Source organism: Rissa tridactyla, chromosome 10 (assembly GCF_028500815.1).
Source record: "Rissa tridactyla isolate bRisTri1 chromosome 10, bRisTri1.patW.cur.20221130, whole genome shotgun sequence".
Lineage (NCBI taxonomy): Eukaryota > Metazoa > Chordata > Aves > Charadriiformes > Laridae > Rissa > Rissa tridactyla.
In genome coordinates this window covers 588801-608439 of record NC_071475.1, presented here as the reverse complement: position 1 = coordinate 608439, position 19639 = coordinate 588801, and the positions used below count along the sequence as shown (strand labels likewise).

The following is a 19639-nucleotide window of genomic DNA, read 5'->3' as shown; positions in this document are numbered from 1 at the left end:
ATGTGCAGTTCATATACATCTTCACTTAATAAACTGGCAGATAATTGCTATACCTTGCTAGGACATAATTCTCTTGACCAAGTATCCATTGACTTTATAGAAATATATTTCCAAAGATTAACTTCTATTTTCACTTGTGGTACAGCAGGTAGACTAGCTTGCAATAAAAAGCATTGTCTATTTTGATCCAAAGGCAAAACTGTTTACCATCAAACCAGTATCCTTGATGAGCTATGTCCTGATTTACTTTGCCCTGAAACACAGCATACTGCCATTGCAGAATAACATTCCCGAAGCTGGAGCAAGGATCAGGCCAGAAGAGTAATAATTAGACCATGGTTTACCATTTGGCTTAGGATGTGCTAGGACAGCCCTGACAGCTGAACACATAACCTAGGGCTTTGCTGCAGAACTGTGAGTTGCTGTATTTTAGGTAAACAGAGATTTTTAGAAACTACTGATTCCAACGAGAACCACCAAAATTACATTCTTCTGACATATCAGAAAAATGGATTTTGCAAATATGAGATGTTAGGTATCCAGAAGCAATGGGGTGAGAACCGTGAGTGTGCAGATCCTTACAGAGACAGAAGAGCCGATACACTCTGCTCTTAGCAGCACTGCAAAGCCAGTAGCTCTTCAAAGTGCTTTTTCTCTCTGATAAGAGACCTTGTCAGCTGTTTTTAGGGTTCCAGGATATGGTGCAAGCCACATCTGTTTGGAAGACAACGGCACAACTATAATTCTGAGCTCTGTTGCCTCAAAACTACTCCTCGCATGGACTCATTAAGTTAAAAGGCAAAGATCTTTCTCCAACACTGCAAGTAAAGACATGAAAGTAGAAGGGGGAATTCCCAAATTTGGCTTAAAAAGTTTAAGTATGGTTGAAGATCTCAAGCAGCTGCAGACCCCTGCAGCACTTCCAAATGAGAGACACCAACATCCCGTTGCCGACTGCCAGGTAGATGCAGCAGTACAAGTATTAATGAACTTTCTGTGTGACTTGTGTTTTTTAAATGCTGCAAGAACGGGTTCTGATCAAAGAGCTCATGCAAAAGACATTAGGACCGTGACAGAATCTAGACAGCTGAAGATCCTTTGGCCACTTCCTGGCTAGCAAATAAGTTTTCTTTCAAATGGATATGTTGATTAAGAAGAATAATTGTAGAGATGGATAGCACTGACTGCTTCTTACTCACTGCTTGGACTATTAAAAACACCAGGTTTGGGTAGAAATTTTCCTTTCTCAAAGATGATGTAGCAGCTTTCATTTAAGAGAGCTTCTGGAGTCCTCTTTTTCCTTAAAATAAGAATAATGGGCATGGTTGAGAATGTAGGCATTATTTTGCTTTCTATGTAATGCTTCTATGAGTCCCCACTGTGCAAACAGACCAAACTTGGAGAATGCAATACAACGGCAGTCTGTCGGACTGCCGGGTATTTGAAGTTTCATGCAACCACTTCATATTCAAGTTTCTCCTTTAAAACCAGCATGAGTTGCCTTCATAGCAATATAGCATGTGATAAGGCTGATTGGAGACAATCTCATGATTCAAAATAATCATGCTTGTTTGGGATTCTCAGCTAATGAAATACTAAACAAATTGTTAATTTTGTTCTACTGATATGGTAACTGGAAGCAATGGCAACAGAAATTACAGACCATCAGCACCCTGAATCACTTCTCTTTATTAAGCTAAAAGCAGTCTCATCCCTCATAATTCTCATGAGGGGTTAAGCTCAAAGGTCCACATGGACATAACTGGTCCATTCAGTCGGTGTAGCTAAGGCCAGTTTCTGTAGCAGAAGGCATACAAGAAATGATAGAGCTTTTATCGCTAATGACGAAACTTCTAAAAAATTAGTTGCGTATTCACTACCATCCTAAATGTCCAGATCTCCACTGGCCACAATCTTAAGCAGAGTGAGGCACATTTCTATGCTGTCACCAGTTTGCTGGCTGAAAGGGATGACAAAATAAAGCTTGATCATAGCGTCACATGAAAAAACTCACAGTGTAGAAAAGCACCAGCTAAGTGTTGCCTGGGAGCTCTTCTTCAAAAAAGAAAAGACTGTTCAGAAGGAACACTAGTCCACTCCAACTGCTTGCAACTGGTCAGCGCGGGTAGGTCCCTAGGGCTAGTAAGGCTAGTAGAATAAACCTGGGTATGCTATTCCTCTTCAGTGCGGCAAGGAGAATACACTGCTGGTACCGATGAATTACTTGCTGTACATCCAACACTGAGATCGGTTTCACTAGGGTTAAAAAATTGGAATGGTTCCAGGTGTTTCCAAATCTGCCAATGCCAGATGTTGCCAAATCTTCTCGATGGTCCCTTTTTCTCACTGAAAATTTTCTGTGAAAAGTATTTATTCTGTGGGTTGTCTGCAACTGTGGGAGTGTCTTTGCCCTTCATGATTACTTACCTTAAATCAAATAGCTACTTTTTTTGTTTCTTCATGGAGTAACCTAACCTTTTTAAACAGAAAGGTATCTCTTCTGTGTTTGCAATTATCCTTTCTAATTACTAAATATATGTCCTATAATACTGGAAAATAAAATCAAAATAAAGAAACCTATTGGCACATCCAGTGCCTACAATAACCATGACTATTCTTAATTTTGCTTATAACACTTCCTTTCTGCAATCATACTTCAAAATAGAAGCTCATATTCACAAATTGTCCTAGTAAATGAAAAGAGAGCCATAAATATCAGCAAAGCAAATCAGGGAATTTGATTTCAAAGACTGTTCATGGATGCTTTGCTTTTGTATTCACCAGTAACTGCTATGAAGAATTTTCATACAGTAAAACTTAAAGTACAGTAAATAAAGAATAATCAAATGAGATCATCATGATGTGCAAATAGTCACAAGAGAAAAAAAGTGATGAAGAGAGGAAAATACTGACCTGAACTTGGATTTTGAGATGGTTTGACTAGAAGAAAAGGAAAACACATTTTTAAGAATGTGGAAAAAATAATTAACACAAATTTGTTCTCTTTAGAATTCTGCAAATCAATACACTGGATTTACATATAGATAAAAACAAGCTTTTAACAAAAGGCACCATGAACGCTGAAATTCTATTGTCTGTTATTTTCTGAAATACCATTCCTAAACCTTTACAAATTTTCTAAGTAAAAGAAAGGAAATCTCCTTTAAAACTAAGTAAATAAACTGCTCATGTAGAAGCTGCTTGGAAGGCATGAAAATCTGAGCAAATGAAGAACACCACTGGATATAGAAATATTCCCATACATTTAGTTATTGCCTAAAAAATACATATTCTCCAAATGGTGCACAATTTAACAGAAAATGTTTCTTTTTACAGTCAGGGGACTGTAAGGGGTCTTCCGTCACGGGACTTCTGCCCTTTTCTGATTATTTTGGACAATAATTATATTTTATAAAAGCTTTCAGGAAAACATAACTGTGCTGGAAGTTTAGTTGAATTGTTTTATATCTTCTTAACTTGAGAATTTTAGGAGTGCTTTAATGCTGTAATAATTGGTCCAATATTAAACTACTGAAAGTCAAAAAAAGCCCAAGTGTCATACAAAGCTTGACGACCGGAAAGCAGTTTTGGCTAAATAAACAATGGGGAAAGAAAGATTATTTTAAATTTTGAGATGGTGAGGGCCGGTACCTGAAAACAGTCCGTGTACTCACCATAGACTCCCACAGCATGCTGGGCTCTCCCCTTCTCCACTGACATTCTCTGTGTTCACTGATTCGGTTTCACTGGTGGGCATGCTTGCTGTTAGGAGACAGAAACCACTTCAGACTGACAGCCAGGCGAGGCACGAGACAGAATGTGATCTCCTGGTCTACTGCAAGAATGCCTCCGCTTTTTGCGGGTCTAATGAGAGCTTGGAAGATCTGAGCAATAGCAGATGAAGTGAGACACCTCACCAGTCCTCCTCTTGTAATGAAAGAGAGCACACAGAATTCCAGAGTGTGTTGTAGCTTTTTTTGTTTCTTTCCAATGATCCAGCATAACTGTTCAAAATGCACTACAGAGTACAATGTAGAGGAGTTTTGTAACAAAGAGCATGCTACCTCTAGTAAAGAAATAAACCTGAGCTAGATTTTGGGACCTGTCATTTTAAGAAGTGTTCTGTTAACACTTTGGGGGTGTTTATCAGTTTAAGTGTTATTAACATGCTCGCTAATTCTGAGAAATGCCATCAAAGTTCTTCTGAAAATAGGAACCATCACATTCTGATCATACTGACCACTCTATGATTTTACTTCCATTATGAATTACGAAGGAAAGATGCTAGAAAGTAAATGCGCCTGCAAACACTGTATGAGCAGACAGGAAGGAGCACCGGGAATGGCTGAATGATGAGAATCATACAAAGGATGATGAGAATTACTACTAACAAAAAGGGGATTATTACATTTGTTACACAGTGAATTACTGCAATCATTACTGAGTAGTTAGCAGTTGTAGCTAATGGCCTTTTAGACAAAACTCATTTGCAGATTCGTCATCACAATTTATCTTCAAATCAACTGAAATACAGAGGGAGGACAACATATGTCAAAAGGTGTTAGCAAATGATGAACAGCCAAAGTTCCCTGTACTTTCTTAAGGGAGAACTCTATTTCCATGTCTGCAAAGCAAGCATGAAAGGAAAACCTCAGAAACAAGAAAACCGTAAAATTAATGTTGCTGGTTTATACAATAGAAATACCACATAAAGTAGGAAAAAATAAGAGAGGTGGAAAATGCACTGAAATTACTGCAGAACAGCAAGAACAAAAGAAAACCAGAGTATCTTAAAGGTATTTGGTGTGCACCTTCTGCTGGTTTGATGGTTTGCTTGGTTGGTTTTGTTGTTTGGTTGGTTTGTTTTGTTGTGCAGGGCTTAACACAATGTCTGTGGACTGACAGTACTGAAGACAGAAGGGCTACAATGCTTATTTCTGTTAGGGATGTCTCACTATTTTGGTAGCCTAAAGGAGGCTTAAAGCAGGCTTAATTACACGCGTCTTAATACCAGTGAGACTCAAGAATCAGGCCCTGCATTTTCTGATTTGTCTGCAGATCAGGTACGAAACAGAACATTAGTAACGGTTTCTCTGCACAGCCTCTGTGTTGCCTCAACACTGACATAAAGATACATGGAAGTGGTAAATGGTATTTGGTTTCCATCCCCATCAATTCCATCCAAGATGAGAGACCGACAGGTTTATGCAGGCTAGACACTCAGCTACTATTTGCAACAGCTGAGAATCTGTCCCCGTAAACATAAAGTCACCATTACATGAATTTAGTTAAACACGGAGTTGGCATAACAAAGAAAGATCCAAAATATCCATGCAGGTATATTCGAATAAACAAGGCACTTCAGGCAGTAAGCACAGCAAAACCCTCTTTCACAAGGTTCTTCTGTTTTGATGATTCTTTTAAAATATTACTGTAATTGCTTTATAGATCAAAAATCCCTGTTTAGCACCTGCAAGTGCCGCAGTTCTAATATTATGCTTCTCTTTATAAATCAGTTTTTAAAAAAATGTATATTGCCAGTCTTGTGTGAACTTCACAGCTTATAGTCGCAGACTTCAAAAGGTATTTCATTCAAACAATCTTTGATGATATCCAAATTCAAGTATTAACATTTCAAAGGTTTTTAAAAAAATTAAAAAGCTATTTCAGACATAGTCTCAGATCTTCAGAACTAATAGTTTTTATTTTAAAATGCCAGAGTCTTTTGCAATAAATGCCAGGACTTTCCCTGCCTGATAAAGAACTGAAAGAGTTGTCTTGGGCTGGGTGACTTGCATGCTGTTAGGAAACACATCATTATAGCCACCTAATGATGAACATTTTAGCACTTCTGATGGGCAAATGCCAAACATGAGCACAGAAGTCTTGTTTCATACGCTGTTATTAAGAACTGCCAGAAAAACAGAGCTAGGCCCATTTTTGCAAGCATTACATGTGCAATGTGTTTCTAACACTTGTGTTTCATATTTACCAACCCTTCCCTCATCTAAAAGCAGTACCTAGAATCATAAAGTGTCACTCAGTATCACACAAATGCTATTTGTTTTAATACACGCCAACTAATTTTTAAAAGCACAAGTGTAAAGTAATATAATTTTAATTCAAGTCTACACAGACTCAATACATTAACCCACTGTAAGAAATACCATCCCTTTTGAACACGACTACATGGAGAAAAACAAAGTAACAAAGAAAAAAATCTTTCTCCCTATTGAAGCCAATTTCAGTTCTGCTCATTATTAAATACAGCCAGAATGTTACTCTATTTCAGACAGGGCTATTGCTCTAGCTCTATGAGTGACTTGCAGGTGCTGTGTTGTTACAAAAACAGAAGAGGAAAAAAGAACCACAGACAGTTCAGTTTACGTTAGAAACTCAGCTATCATTATACTGTAATTTATATGCCAAAAGAAAAACTCGACAGAAGTACTGAGAAAGGCACCACGTGGAAGCCTAGCTCCAGCAATGCTAGCAAGTCATTAAGTCTTTAGCCAGAAGAAAACAGCAACAGCACTGCATGACCGCATCCACTCTTGCTAAATGCAAGCAACCCGGCAAGCCTCGAACAGACTCAATTTCATGCTCACAGCTTTTTAAGGGCGGTGTTCGTTGGGCAAAGTACAGTGCACAGAACGAACTTTTGAAAGTCTGCCTGATCTCAGTAAAGCCAGCTTTGAGATCTTTAAACTGGTACTCCAGTATTCAAAGCAACATACCAAATTTTCTCTATTCACCTTTTGCCCTTATTTTACCATCATTCTTCTGCAAAGGTTATCTAGATTTCTAGATAGTATCAGCTCTCTTCAATTATGGTAACTGGTTTCAAAAGAAAGAATGCTTGCATTAGGCAATATAAACACCTTATATAGCATGCAGCTTAATACTTTCCTGAGTACATAGAAAACAGGTCAAATATACCAACCACTACATTTTATTTCTGCAGGTAAGAAAATAGATTGGTTTTCTCATGTTATAAAGCTCACTATTTACTCTAAACAGGTTTCAGATTTTGGAGCAGGGATTTCAAACTCCGCTCCAGGACATAACTAACGCACAGCTAAGAGCAAGTCAGTGTCCACCAGCATTGGCGTGTCCTAGCCAGCTGGAGCTGGAAGAAATAAATTCCATAATCCTGCGATATGACAATTTAGTTTCACTGCAGAATCCAGAAGCAGGCTGAATTACACCCTGAATTATTGAACTGTGGTGGCAAGTATTATCATTGGAAATGTCTTCCTCGAGAAAGTATATAATGAATATTTTAATCTGGTTCAACTTCAGCTATGCATTTTTGATCCATAGGCTGACCTCCTTTCCACACTGATGCACCTTAGGTAGCTTTCTGGTTACCTGTGCCGAAGGAAAAGAGCTGCAGAAGCGGAGTGATCAGCACAGCTAGTCAGATAATCAGTAATAGCTACTGAAGAGAATCTTAAAATTATTTAAAAGGTACAATACTGGCAGAATCTTAGATCAAATGGTCATCTTCTGCCTGCTAGTAATGTGCAACCAAATCCCTGAGCTCCAGAATTCTCCTAATTCTTTCTTAAATCAGTGCAGGGATTTTCTGAATCCTTTACAACAAATCTTTGAGGGAGTCAAACAGGAAAACAGAACAAAACAAATCACCAAAGAGGTAACTTTATCCCTGCAAATTCATCTCAAATTTTCCTAAATCTGCTGTATGCCCAGAAAACACATCAGAAGTAAGTGGTACTACCTATTCTGACTGTGACGCTCCTCAGGGTAAATTCAGCTTAAGGAGGGGCTGCCTGGAAGATGTTCTACATCTTACTGTAGGGAGGTATCTGTTTTCATGGTGCAGCTTTACTCTTGATACTACCAACAATCATTCTCACAGGCTCTCTCTTTTTATAGGCAGCCCATGGAAACTCAATGCAAGGTTGAATGGTTGCATAGCAGTGGAAGGAGAGAAAAATAATCAGTCTTCATTACAGAAGCATCACTGAGCCAACCACTTCTAGCCTGAAGGATGGCACTGTGAATTTTGGGAATGTTGTATATTCTACAGATGTGGTGCTTTTAATAGAAATAGAGGTAGAGGTAATACAAAGAAAAATATTTAAGTTGGGGTTTCTAATGCAGTGGTAGCCTAAGTTTGAGCTCCTTAGATCAGCATAATATTCTCACAAATACAGAAAGAAACAGACTTAGGCCACTGATTTGTACTTTAGAAAAATCCTACTCATAAAAAGTATACCTGCCCTGCCAGACAGAGATGAATCTAAGTCAGTGCACATATGCTTGAGAATGCTTTTGACTAGCAAGGTCAGGTACTAGTAGCAAGACAGCATTTGCAGCTGGTGGCTGACAGCGAGTTTTCGGTCGGTTCCATGCTGCTTCATGACTGACATCAGAACCTGAACCTGCCAGTTTAAAGGCTACGTTGAAACACTGCCTTTTAGCAATTTTTATGGAAAAATTATTCCAGCCTGAAAAGCTGTGTGAGCTGTTAGAAAATACACGTCACAGTTACACAAATAATTCCAAGCAGACTCAGTTATTTGTAGAAAATTAGTTCACCAGATCCTAGCAATTTCTGACTTAATATTCTGCATTCTCTAAAGTAACTGGATCAGATTTTTCAGCCTCAATAGTGATTCTTAGGACAACGAGGAAGTCAGTTGCTGCAAGAACTTTCTTGTAGGTAGGACTGGAACTAAATCTAATTACTACAATTCTGATTATGTCAAATCAATACATTTGCCAGTATTAAAAGAGTGCAGATTTGAAAATAACTATCGTACTCTAAAACCCCTGTCCACCTGATTGTGGGGGGAAAACAAACTGAATAAAACACACATTACAGAAACAAAGCCACTAATAACAAGAAGAGATACAGTAAAAGTTTGTTATGTTTTGTTAGATTCGACATTAGAAGTGTTATAAATAGTAAATATTATCATCGTACTGTTCTAAGCTTACACTATGATCCGTTATAAAGCCTATAGAATACTTTAATTTCTTCACACCTGAATTTAAACTACATGAGCTGGTTTACCTGACTTTTGAAAAAGAAAACCTGTGCCTCAACAAGAAGAGTCACAGACAAAGGCACTTCAGTGGAAATCTAAATGGATTAAAGACTATGCTTTAGGAAGGTAGAGCACTGCAGCACCAGTCTATTTCAGACATGCACTTCAAACAGCAGAACTGCATGCACGAGTGTCTACATGCTAAAGAGGTATATGTCTTTGTTACAGAAAATGCATACAATATGTGCTTTCAAAAGCTAACACATCAAATGCAGTATTTGCACAAAAGAAAGTTCAACTGCAAACCAGAACATCTTTTTACCATGTTTATTGGAAGAACGGCCAAAGCAACTAAGTCTGCTTTTCTTCTTTTCTTCCATTAAGTCAGCCAATGTAACCCCTTCGTGTTAAGCACATGTAATCCCAGCATTTACACGGCAGATGGCAGCAGTGGCAACGCAAAAAAAAAAATGTGTCCATATATGCAATGTTAGGCAAAACAAATTGAAATTACCGGCAGCATAACTAATCAGAGCTAACTCCCTCACCTCTCAGTGATTTTTGCATTTTGAGCTAAATTCGCAATGCTTTGAAGTCAACAGAAATTCTTCACTGACTTCAGGGTAACTAGCTATTGTTCATAATAAAGACTTACGACTTTTACTAAAGGCATATTTACAATTCTAGTAGTTAAAAGGTATTCCATTATTCAACAGCACTGAAAACCTGCCCACGATCCGCAACACAGACATATGAATACCAGGGGCTCAGATATAAATAACTTGACTTAATGACTTCTCTGGTTAGAAATTTTAAAACGCTGGGGTTGCAGGAACCTAAACAACATTTTTAAAGGATTACGCAAGACGCTATTAATCACTGATTTAACGGCCTTTGAAATCTGTACCTTTTCCTGTCATAAAGAGATCTCCTGTATCCTAAACCCAGAGCTCTTCCACATCACTGAAGAGCATTATGGTGATCTTCCATCACCGTAAACCAGCAGTAATCTTGATCATCCAGAGGTTCAGGTATTCAAAGTAGGGACATAGCTGCCTAGAAGCCTGCAAATGATTATTTGGTGTATCTTGGGACCCAGCTCCACCTTATGCTTCTAAGACAGTTCTAGAAAGACATTACCAGTATATTTAGTCTAAATTTATTTCCAAAGCTTACTACTCAAGATTATTAACCTGGCGACAACTAGCTAAGTTTCAGCTTATTTCCAAACAGGTAGCTCATTAGCATATAACACTGCTCCTAACCCAAAACCTTCCCATGGAATAACCGGATAGATTGCTTGCACTGCCTCTCATCGAACCTCTCCACGCAATGTCATATGCAGCGGAGCATGTCTTGAATGCAAGGAGGTTGAACACTTCACCAACCCTTCCTCCTTTACACCCGGTTGCAGCTGATATTAAAAATTAAATTCCAAGCCACACACTAAAGCACATGAGCACAAGCACAAAGGAGTGCTATGGATTGCCTATTAGCTGGAAATTTCCACTCAAAATATATATGCATGCCTGAAATTAAATTACTGGGATTTGTTTTAAACTTAATTACTTTCCTTCTCCTATTTTTACTCTGCAAGTCTCCTCCAACTCTTAACCTAGCCTAAAATTATGTCTAAATTAACAGCTTAGAGCCAAAAGCTCTCTCAAACTCAACAACTATGCAAACAAGTATTTTTGTTTATGAAAGACCTGTATGACCTAGAAGCTGTTAAGGAATGCTGGAGCAAATGGCTCTTTTCCAGCATATTAACACCCTATTAGAACAGGATGCAAAAAGTTCCTGAGATTTCACCTGCAGGCTTACAAACCAAGTTCCTCAGCACCAGAGCGGACCGCATGGCTGTCCAACGCTCTGTGCCAATTCCGCATCACCTACAATTCTGCATGGCAGACTTGCACGAAGTGTATTTACTCCATAAAATGCACGGTCTTTCACTTGACAGTCTTAGGATTTTATGCTGATACTCAAACACACAGTTTATGTATTCCTTCCACTCAGCATTAGTAGCAGTAAGCAAGTATAGTGAAGTCTTTGGGTTTTTTTTACTCTGGTCTAGATAAAAACTCTGTTTGTGCTACAGATTTTCAAATAGACATAAATTATTCCTTTTCTGGCTGATGCTGGCATCAACATCAACCCACAAGTTGCTTTCCAGCCTCTCATAAAATCACCTTGTTTCCTTCCAGTCAGTAACACAAATTCATACCCTGGTTTTATCGCAAACTAAAGGACTAATAAAATTGTGAAACTCAAAAATATAAAGATTTAAAAAAACTTAGCTACATGCAATACAAAGATAAGTTTAAAAACAGATACCTCAATATCAAACCACGTAATTTTCACTATTTTACTATTTCTGAAAAGTACTATGGTTTAAAACAGTTCACAATAAATTAGCAACACTAGAAGAAAAAGTATTATTTCATTCAAAAAAAATATTATTTCAACACGGAAAATAATGTTCTGAGATGCCTTTGGCAAACCACTTGTAGATGCATTTTCTTATATACGCACAATGGTATCTAAATAAATATCATGACTCTCCAGAGCATCACATAAATAAGGTGCTATTTAGCATTAGAATAGATATTGAAATTTGGACTTTAATCATACATTTAGTATTAAATCATAAACCACATCCTGAATCCACGCTCTAAAAGTTCTCATGAAAATTTTAACCACCACCATGTCAACATGCCTAAGAGGCTAAAATAACCTCTACTAAATTATTACATTAAGACTCTGCTGTTACTCCAAATCTCTGACAGAAAAATCAATTTAACTTTTACAGTTGTTGCAATATCATGAAATTAACTTGTTCCTTTAAGCTAAGACTCAGGTCACAAGCACTGGAGGGCCACTACATCATAAATTACCTTTCCCATAATACAGTATACACTGCTGTCGAATAAATACATTATAAGTAAGTGGTAATTATATTTCTTAGCGTTGAACAAAAATCCCACAGGATTTCATTTATTTCACGCTCAGTTAACCCACCTAGTAAAAAATATTTTATATAGTTTCCTTGAATACCAGAAAAAAGATCCAGGATATCATTTCCCTACTTCAAAACTCAAAAAAATCCTCACTATTAGCACAAGGTTATTTCTTGACTGTAATTTTGGCCATATTTTTTAAGCTTTTTCTACTATTATTATTTCTATTCCATGCACCTACAGGGAAACACATATTCTTCTTGACTAAGGATTTATAATGATACTTAGTGGCACGCAGCTTGCAGGCACTAACTTTTCACAGAAGACAAATAAAGCAGAGTTTTTAAGTCTCAGTAGTGACGGAGTGCAGACAATGATTTCTACATGGACAGCTCAGCGCAGAATTTTCTTGTAGAATTCTGAATTATCTTCAATGACTCAGTATCAATATATTAATGGATGTGACTGCTCTGCTACCAAACACTTTTGCGAACTGGAAATCAGAAAGCAACATCATGTAGGCTGCGTTCACCCCAGCGTAACACCCTTAAAAGCAGCCAAACTGTCCCACACAGAAGTAGTACAGAGTAATGAACACGTACTGTTCCGTTTGCCTTCTTCATCAACCTCTTCATCATTTTCAGGGTCAATGTCTTCTGCCTGTGTAATCCAGTCTAGATACCCCTTCAGATCTTCTTCAAGCTGCTGTTTTTCACGTAGTTTCTGAAAGTCCCCTCGGGCCTTGGCTTTTTCTCTTTCCTTGGAAAATTCCCTATCAAATTCAGATAAAGCAGAAAAAAAAATACTGATTGTCAAACTCCCAGGCATTTTGACCAAGGTCTTGACGTTGCAGAATAACATACTAACATAGAAAATGAACTGAATAAACTACACCAAAGAGTTGAGAACTTCTTTGAAAACAAGACAGTGGTGCAAAGAAGTCATGGCAAATCCCTATCACATTACATCAAAACTTTCACAGCTTTCATGATTTAATTGAAAATTAAGCAGTATTCTTGACTCTTCCCCTATCAGAAGAGGTGCCCCCTTCCCCCACCCCCTTTAGGTATGTGCTCTTCTATACAGACTTTAAAATCAGTTTTATCTAATGGGTACAAAGAGAAAGTGACTTGCAGTGATGTCAGAGAGATGACTAGAAGATTCAGTGAAAAGGAAATTCTGGCAGCCAGTTCCCAAAATCCATCCTCTTCAAGCCACAGTTTATTGGCCATGCCCAAACATACTGATTTCAGTGTATGGTTCACAGAATTCCACTACTAAGCTCTCTCAACTACATCACGCACAGACACCCGTGCTGTTTGAGATCTGTTTTGCCCTTTTGCTCTCTATCATAGAGCCTAGAAATCCCGTTCTCGCAGATCAGAAACGCATCCTTGTATATAAATTGAATCCTCTGTCTCATTGCCCCAGCCTCAAGACAATGTATTCAACTGTCTCTCTAGCTTAGCTTTGTGATTTGGGTCGATCCCTAAATTACCATGAAATGATAATTAAAATAATTAAGTCATGCTCTTTGAGAAGGAGATTGGATAAAATGGCCTACTGAGGTCTCTTCCAACCGGAATTACCCCATGCATGAATCTATGATTCCCCTCATGATATATGACTCAAGTCAATTATCAAGTAAATTCTTGCACCCGCAACATTTCATATGCCAACATGATTACAACATTTGGTGTGATACACAGCTCCAAATGCCTAACTCGCTTCGCTAGAAGGATCAAACCCCTTCTGATTTATCCGAGTATCAATTTGTACGATCAGGGATAGACAAGCATCTTTTGAACTGTATTACAACTATGTACTGATTCAGTATTTAAAATTAAGCTCATTCTGACTACCTTGTTAACCTTACAATAGAGCTGAAATTAAACATTAAAAACGTCTATAGTAATTTCATTTACTATGAATTTGCAACCTCTTTATTTATTGTGAACTTTCATTTGAAAATATTCCCTAATTAATACACTCTCAAGGGGAAGTTTATTAAAGCACTCAATAATAACCTTTTTCAAGTGGAAAAATACTAGGAAACTAGTTTAAGACTTGCAAAATATTTTAACAAGGTGATCACAATTATCAATATGATGCTGCCCTGCTAACAAGATATTGCAGAATAATAGAAAGTATCCTAATTTTTTAACACAGTATTTCAGTTAAGTGATAGACATTACTTATTTGGAATTGCAAAGATACAATCTGTCCATTTTTTAAAAAATTTTTGTTTTATTCAGAGTCTTCAAATACATCTTTTAAACACTAAACTTCTGCTTTGACACTAGTAAATTTAAGAGTTACGTTCTTCACATGCAACCAGATTTTGTTGGGTTTTTTTTAACGTTATGTTGCAGAAGCTAAAAAGCTTTCTGCTGCAAAAGCTAAGAGGCAGGCACTACGCTTTTTGCAGTTGAAGACTTAATTCAACAACAATTCGATTTGGAACGTGGAGATCACCCTGTTCCATCCGACGGCACTGTAATGCAGCTGAAGAACGCCAGTGCTTGCTTTGCATTTGCTACCCTTCACCTAGCATCCAAGGACGAGGTCTTTCAAAAGGCCACCTCTTCAGAAAAACGCTCACGGAAGAGAGTGAGCTCAAAAGATCTCCCTGAGGGATAATTGCTTTTTAAAACAAAACAAAACGTTTTCATTGTTTTGGCAGAAGATGTTACCAGCCTGCAAGAAATTGTTTGTTTTATGGAATGCTGAGGTTTCAGCTTCTCTCAGAGAAAGTATCAAAGAGACCGTCCTTTACACCCGATTGAGACAACATACTCGTGACTCTCACTCCATGGGCAGTATCTTTGAAAAACAAGCTATCATGGCATAATATGAAATCGGAAGTACCAAGCCTTGCTAGCTTCTACTAAGTACTCATGGTTTTTTTCAGTTAAGTCCTTCGGGTGTTTTTCATTAGGGTGAAGGATGTGTGATCTGGGTGGGTAAAGTAAAAAATCATTTAAAAATGAAACAGTTGGCAAGGCTGATACTTTCAGCAGCACTCCACCCATGACTGAACCACCTTTTAACTTAGACTTTATATTAAAATGGCTGCACGCAGAGAATTAAACAGGTTTTTTTATATACGCAGCTAACTATGACCTTTCCCTTTAATACAGCACAGAAGTCAGACATTGTCTTGTTAAATGCTGCTGCAATTTGTCAGTAGGGAGAGATGCAATGGTGCTTGATTTCCATGACATTTAAAAGTTTTACTTTTATTTTTAAAACCTGACTGTTTGTAAGGAAATAGAACACCTGAGAAGACTGCATTTTCTTTAGGGGATGGAGGAATCTGGCTCTACAGTATTTTTTTTTCCTATCGCAGTCACAATGAAGTGGCATCCCTCGGACACACATACGTATGTATTCCTTTTACTGAAATACCACAAACAAGAAAGTGGAATTAAATGGAACTGGAATGTAATGAGTTTCCTGTTAGCAGAACAAGAGCATTTTTCCCAAGAAACAAGAGGTCATTTGAAAAAGATGAGGGGGGTGAGATGAAGAAGAGACGTTGGCTCTTTAAAGCTTCTGACAAGGACATTTAGACAACAAGATATTTGAATATTCAGACAAAGATATGTAGACATTGGCTGATCTCCTGGAAGGAGGAATAAGACAGCTGTCATGCAGCATTTCATGGCTATGGAGAGCACAGGCTGGGTCCAGGGCAGAAAGAAAAAGCTTTTGGCTATGCAGGCAGCATAAGTACCGACACAGACAGACTAACGGCCAGAACTAGCCTCCCTGGCTGCCATCAGCCCCGTCTAGAAGCCTCTGACAGTTGACAGGCTTAGAAAGTGGCACATTAATTGTGGTAAGTGGACTTAAGCTTGGTAAATATTTGGTTTCGCAAATGCCTGTGCTAAGAGCTAACTTCAAAGTACATATTTCATTCTGGTTTGACAAAATGACCTGGATTTGGCATTTGAAATTGTGTAACTGGGGGAGGAGGTGTTGTTCATTGATTAAACTGACAAAAATTGTATTCAAAGGGCTGTTGTAACTACGCTAGCCTTCATAAGGGTCTCTCCACTAAAATATGATTTAAACCAGTCTCCACCCAAGTTGCAAACTGAAAAATCCTGAGGAGCTACTCTGATTTGACACCTGCATATGTGAAACGAAAATCAGGCCTATTGCGTGTAAGATTTCAGTTTAAAAATAAAACGGATTTAAGTAGTTTTCATAAAGGACAGGACTCAACGAACATGTTTTTGTCCTAGTTTCAACAACTAGAAAAAGCCAAGCTCACTACTGTCTCGTATTTTAAAGGATAATACGCTTCAAAATTAAGACTTCAGGCTAGGAGGGCTAGAAAGTGCTTTTTTTGCAAATCTCTACTTCTTAAGAATCTTATAAAGCAGACCTGCAGAACTTCTATAACACCACCTTGTACAATTACCTGTTTGCCTTCAAAATATCTTTTCTGCAAAACAGTCTATTGCTACCTAGATGGAGGCAATTCAGTTTTAGATTTCACTACAAATGCAAATAAATCGGATGACCCAGTCCCAGCCAGCCTAATTTTGATCTAGTTAAATATGACTAAAAATTGCAGCATATGACAATATCCCATAAACTGAGCAAAGCTTCAGACTGCAGCCCTAGTGTAAATAACTCTATTGCACCTGCAGCAGAAAGGAGACATTACTTGCAAAATAAAGCATTATATGGAGACTCATCTAAATAATCTAACCTATTTTTAGTGATAGCTAAGCTACTATATAAAATGCAAGTTTTATTTCTATTGCCCAAAAATTCCTTGTCTCCTTGCAGAAAGACGATCTCAGTTCTCTGTGTAGGCAGACCACCATCATCACCAATGTTGCTGAGGCAGAAGCATATAAAATGCAGGTTTTGCATTCATGCCTCCATGGTGTGTGGCAATCATTTTCATGCCAGGTTTTTCTTTCTGCAGAGTGAAATAATTCTGGTTGGTAGGCATCAGCTGGGAATGGCTTGATGCAACAGGGTGGAGGTGGCAGCTGGGAGTACCTACTGGGACTCAAGTACAGCGCTCTGATTCTCACACCTTAATTTGATGCAGGGTCGGTCATATGAACCAAAAAATCTTAAGATGACACTTTGCTTAAATGTATCTGGTACACTCTCCCTTCTGTCTGCAATTCGTGGACATAATAACTAAGGGGACACCTACGCTGGCCTCCTATCGGCTGATTGCTCTTCCATGCCAAAGGCTAGACGCTTTTCATACGGGAGATTGTGCAGCAACAGGAGTGTTGCTGTATCTCCTGTGCATCACTAGGCACTGATAATAGGAAATAAACAGTTGCCTTCGACGTCTAAGCACAAACCAGGACGCTAATTCTTCGTTGGCCATATTACTGCCCTTCTGTGTCACTGCAAAGGCAGAGAGAGAGAGAATTCATCTACTGCAGTACACAACTTACTGCACACAGGGTCTGGTACGTGGAAAGTGTTATGCTAATGCTATATGTAGAACTGTCACCCAGACATCCTAGACTCTCGTTTATTCAGAGAGAACAGTCACATAATAACCCAAATGTACTCGCAGGAGTACAGCGTTGGCCACCACACTCACAGCAGAGGTTTCACACAGTGGTAACCATACCAACTAGCCAACGAATTACCAGAATCAAGTCAGAGAACTCGAACTGCTTAAACTGTACAGATAAGCGCAGACAACAGCTCACAGCTGGGTGTAACGTGTAACAGATGTAGAGAGACATATAAAAGGCTAAGTAATATCACAGCTTTAATTACTGGAGATTTGTATACATCATTGTTACCCCTTCTTTTAGAAATAATAAAAACTCATAGGCCGAACACTGCAGAATTATTTCTGCAGCATAAAAAAAACTTCTAGCAGGAATTTTCCTTGAGCAAGGAGCATTAGGCTCTTGATGGGGAAATGCAAACTGGTATTATCTACCCACAGTTATTTCTATACAGTTCATTAGGAATTGATAAAATGTATAATCAATGGCTCCAGCACCACCTCTGTGTAGCAGAGGGCCTTGTACAGCATTACTGCGCCAGACTGCACATGAATGCAAATGGGATCACCTGTGGGAACAGCAAGAGAGGAACAATTTGATACAGCAACAAAACCGAGCTCTAATGTTTCAGACTGCTATTACATCTGCATATTAAGACGTGCTCATTTTGTCCTGCCTAGAGACCTGTTTGGCTCAGGACACACTGGATTTCTTAGTGGAAGAACCGGCATTACTGAGGGTAGGACCAAACTGCAGAGCATATTCACCCCACCATCGTGATGTGCACCGTCAACACTGGTTTTGAAACCGATGTGGTTTGTTACCTGCCAGGAACTCATCGGCAAGCATCTCACAGGACTAACCCCTAAGAAGCTTTGATGGGAAGAGTTCAAACAGGACTGAAATAAAATCAGTTCCCTTCCAGCTCTTATTCAAGAGTACTGAACTACTCCCACTGTCTTTAGTGGTCTCTGTTTAAAGCAGTTGGAGTTACTGCTGTACACAGCTGAAAGTAAAAGTATTTGCTCATTATTTACTGTTAGTACATTCGATTGATCAATCAAGGATAACATTTCCTTGTTTTGAATCTATTTGGGTTTGAGTTTTATCTTTACCAGCCATACCGCATTCAAAAGAACCTGCCTTAGCTCCTAACCTGTTGAGATCTAGAGCTGAAGTCCCTCTCCTCCTCTTTGAAGGGAGTTACATTTTTACCCATAACTGGGTTTTTTTGTTGTTTTTTTTTTTTTTTAATAAGCCTTCCCTCTGCTGTGAAAAGAAAAACTGTCAAAACCAGTTCATTTCCCTTTTGCTGAAAGACTATGGATGACAGTTCACTGCTGTTTTCTATTTGGTGCATCATTATTCAAATGTCTCTTTCTACGAATTTTTCCATATGTACTGCAGACAACAGTTCTTAGGTGTGTAAGCTTATCTGTGCCAACATATTCTATATGACATTAATTGACAGACATTGCTGTGAGATTAGCATGGATGAGTATCCTTAGCTTCTGGAATCATTATGTACGTACATTGCAAATAATACTGTGGGAAAGAAATAGAAAAAATTAACATTCTCTTAGTAACCTGGAAGACTTGCATGTAGGAGGATGTATGTTAAGGACATGTCAAAGCTTATGCTTTGTTGTCCTTCAGCAAGGCAATAAATTCAACTTACAGAGATTTATTAAAGTATGTTTGAAAGGTCTTATTTGTTCCCATGGCTACCCAAAGAAATACTAATGCCTTGAGCAGAAAATGCCGTCAGTGGAAACCATCCCCTAATGATAAGGACTATCTTGAGGAATAGATTATCATACATCATTACAAGCCATGCCTCTTAATAAATAAGTTATGAAGTTTTATAATTTATTATTTTCTCTGTTCATAGTAAAACAGTTCAATGCATGCTGAGTTACCGGCATAGTTATTTTAACTTTCAACGCACTTTCAAAGGTACTTTCAGGGTGGATGAGTATCTCTCAACCCCTTTACTTTTTTATGGCTTAGCTTTATTTGTTAACTTTCTAATAACCTTAACTTTATGATTTCTAGCTTAACTTTCTAATTCCAGCTCACTGTCTCTTGCACCAATAGCCATGATACGCTCTGGTCTTTTATCCTGGAACATTTGGAAGAGGCCTATCCTCAGCTC

At 38.3% G+C, this 19639-nt stretch overlaps 1 protein-coding gene across 1 annotated transcript in view; it reads right to left on the bottom strand.

Annotated features, from left to right (window-relative positions):
• The window catches only part of CACNA1D (calcium voltage-gated channel subunit alpha1 D), a 198034-nt gene that overhangs the window by 78778 nt on the left and 99617 nt on the right, over positions 1-19639 (bottom strand). Inside the window, exons 9-11 of the mRNA XM_054215757.1 lie at positions 12580-12749; positions 3675-3762; positions 2914-2940 (exon numbers count right to left, since the gene is read on the bottom strand). Coding sequence (XP_054071732.1) covers positions 2914-2940; positions 3675-3762; positions 12580-12749 — 285 coding nt within the window. The remainder of the gene's footprint in view (positions 1-2913; positions 2941-3674; positions 3763-12579; positions 12750-19639) is intronic.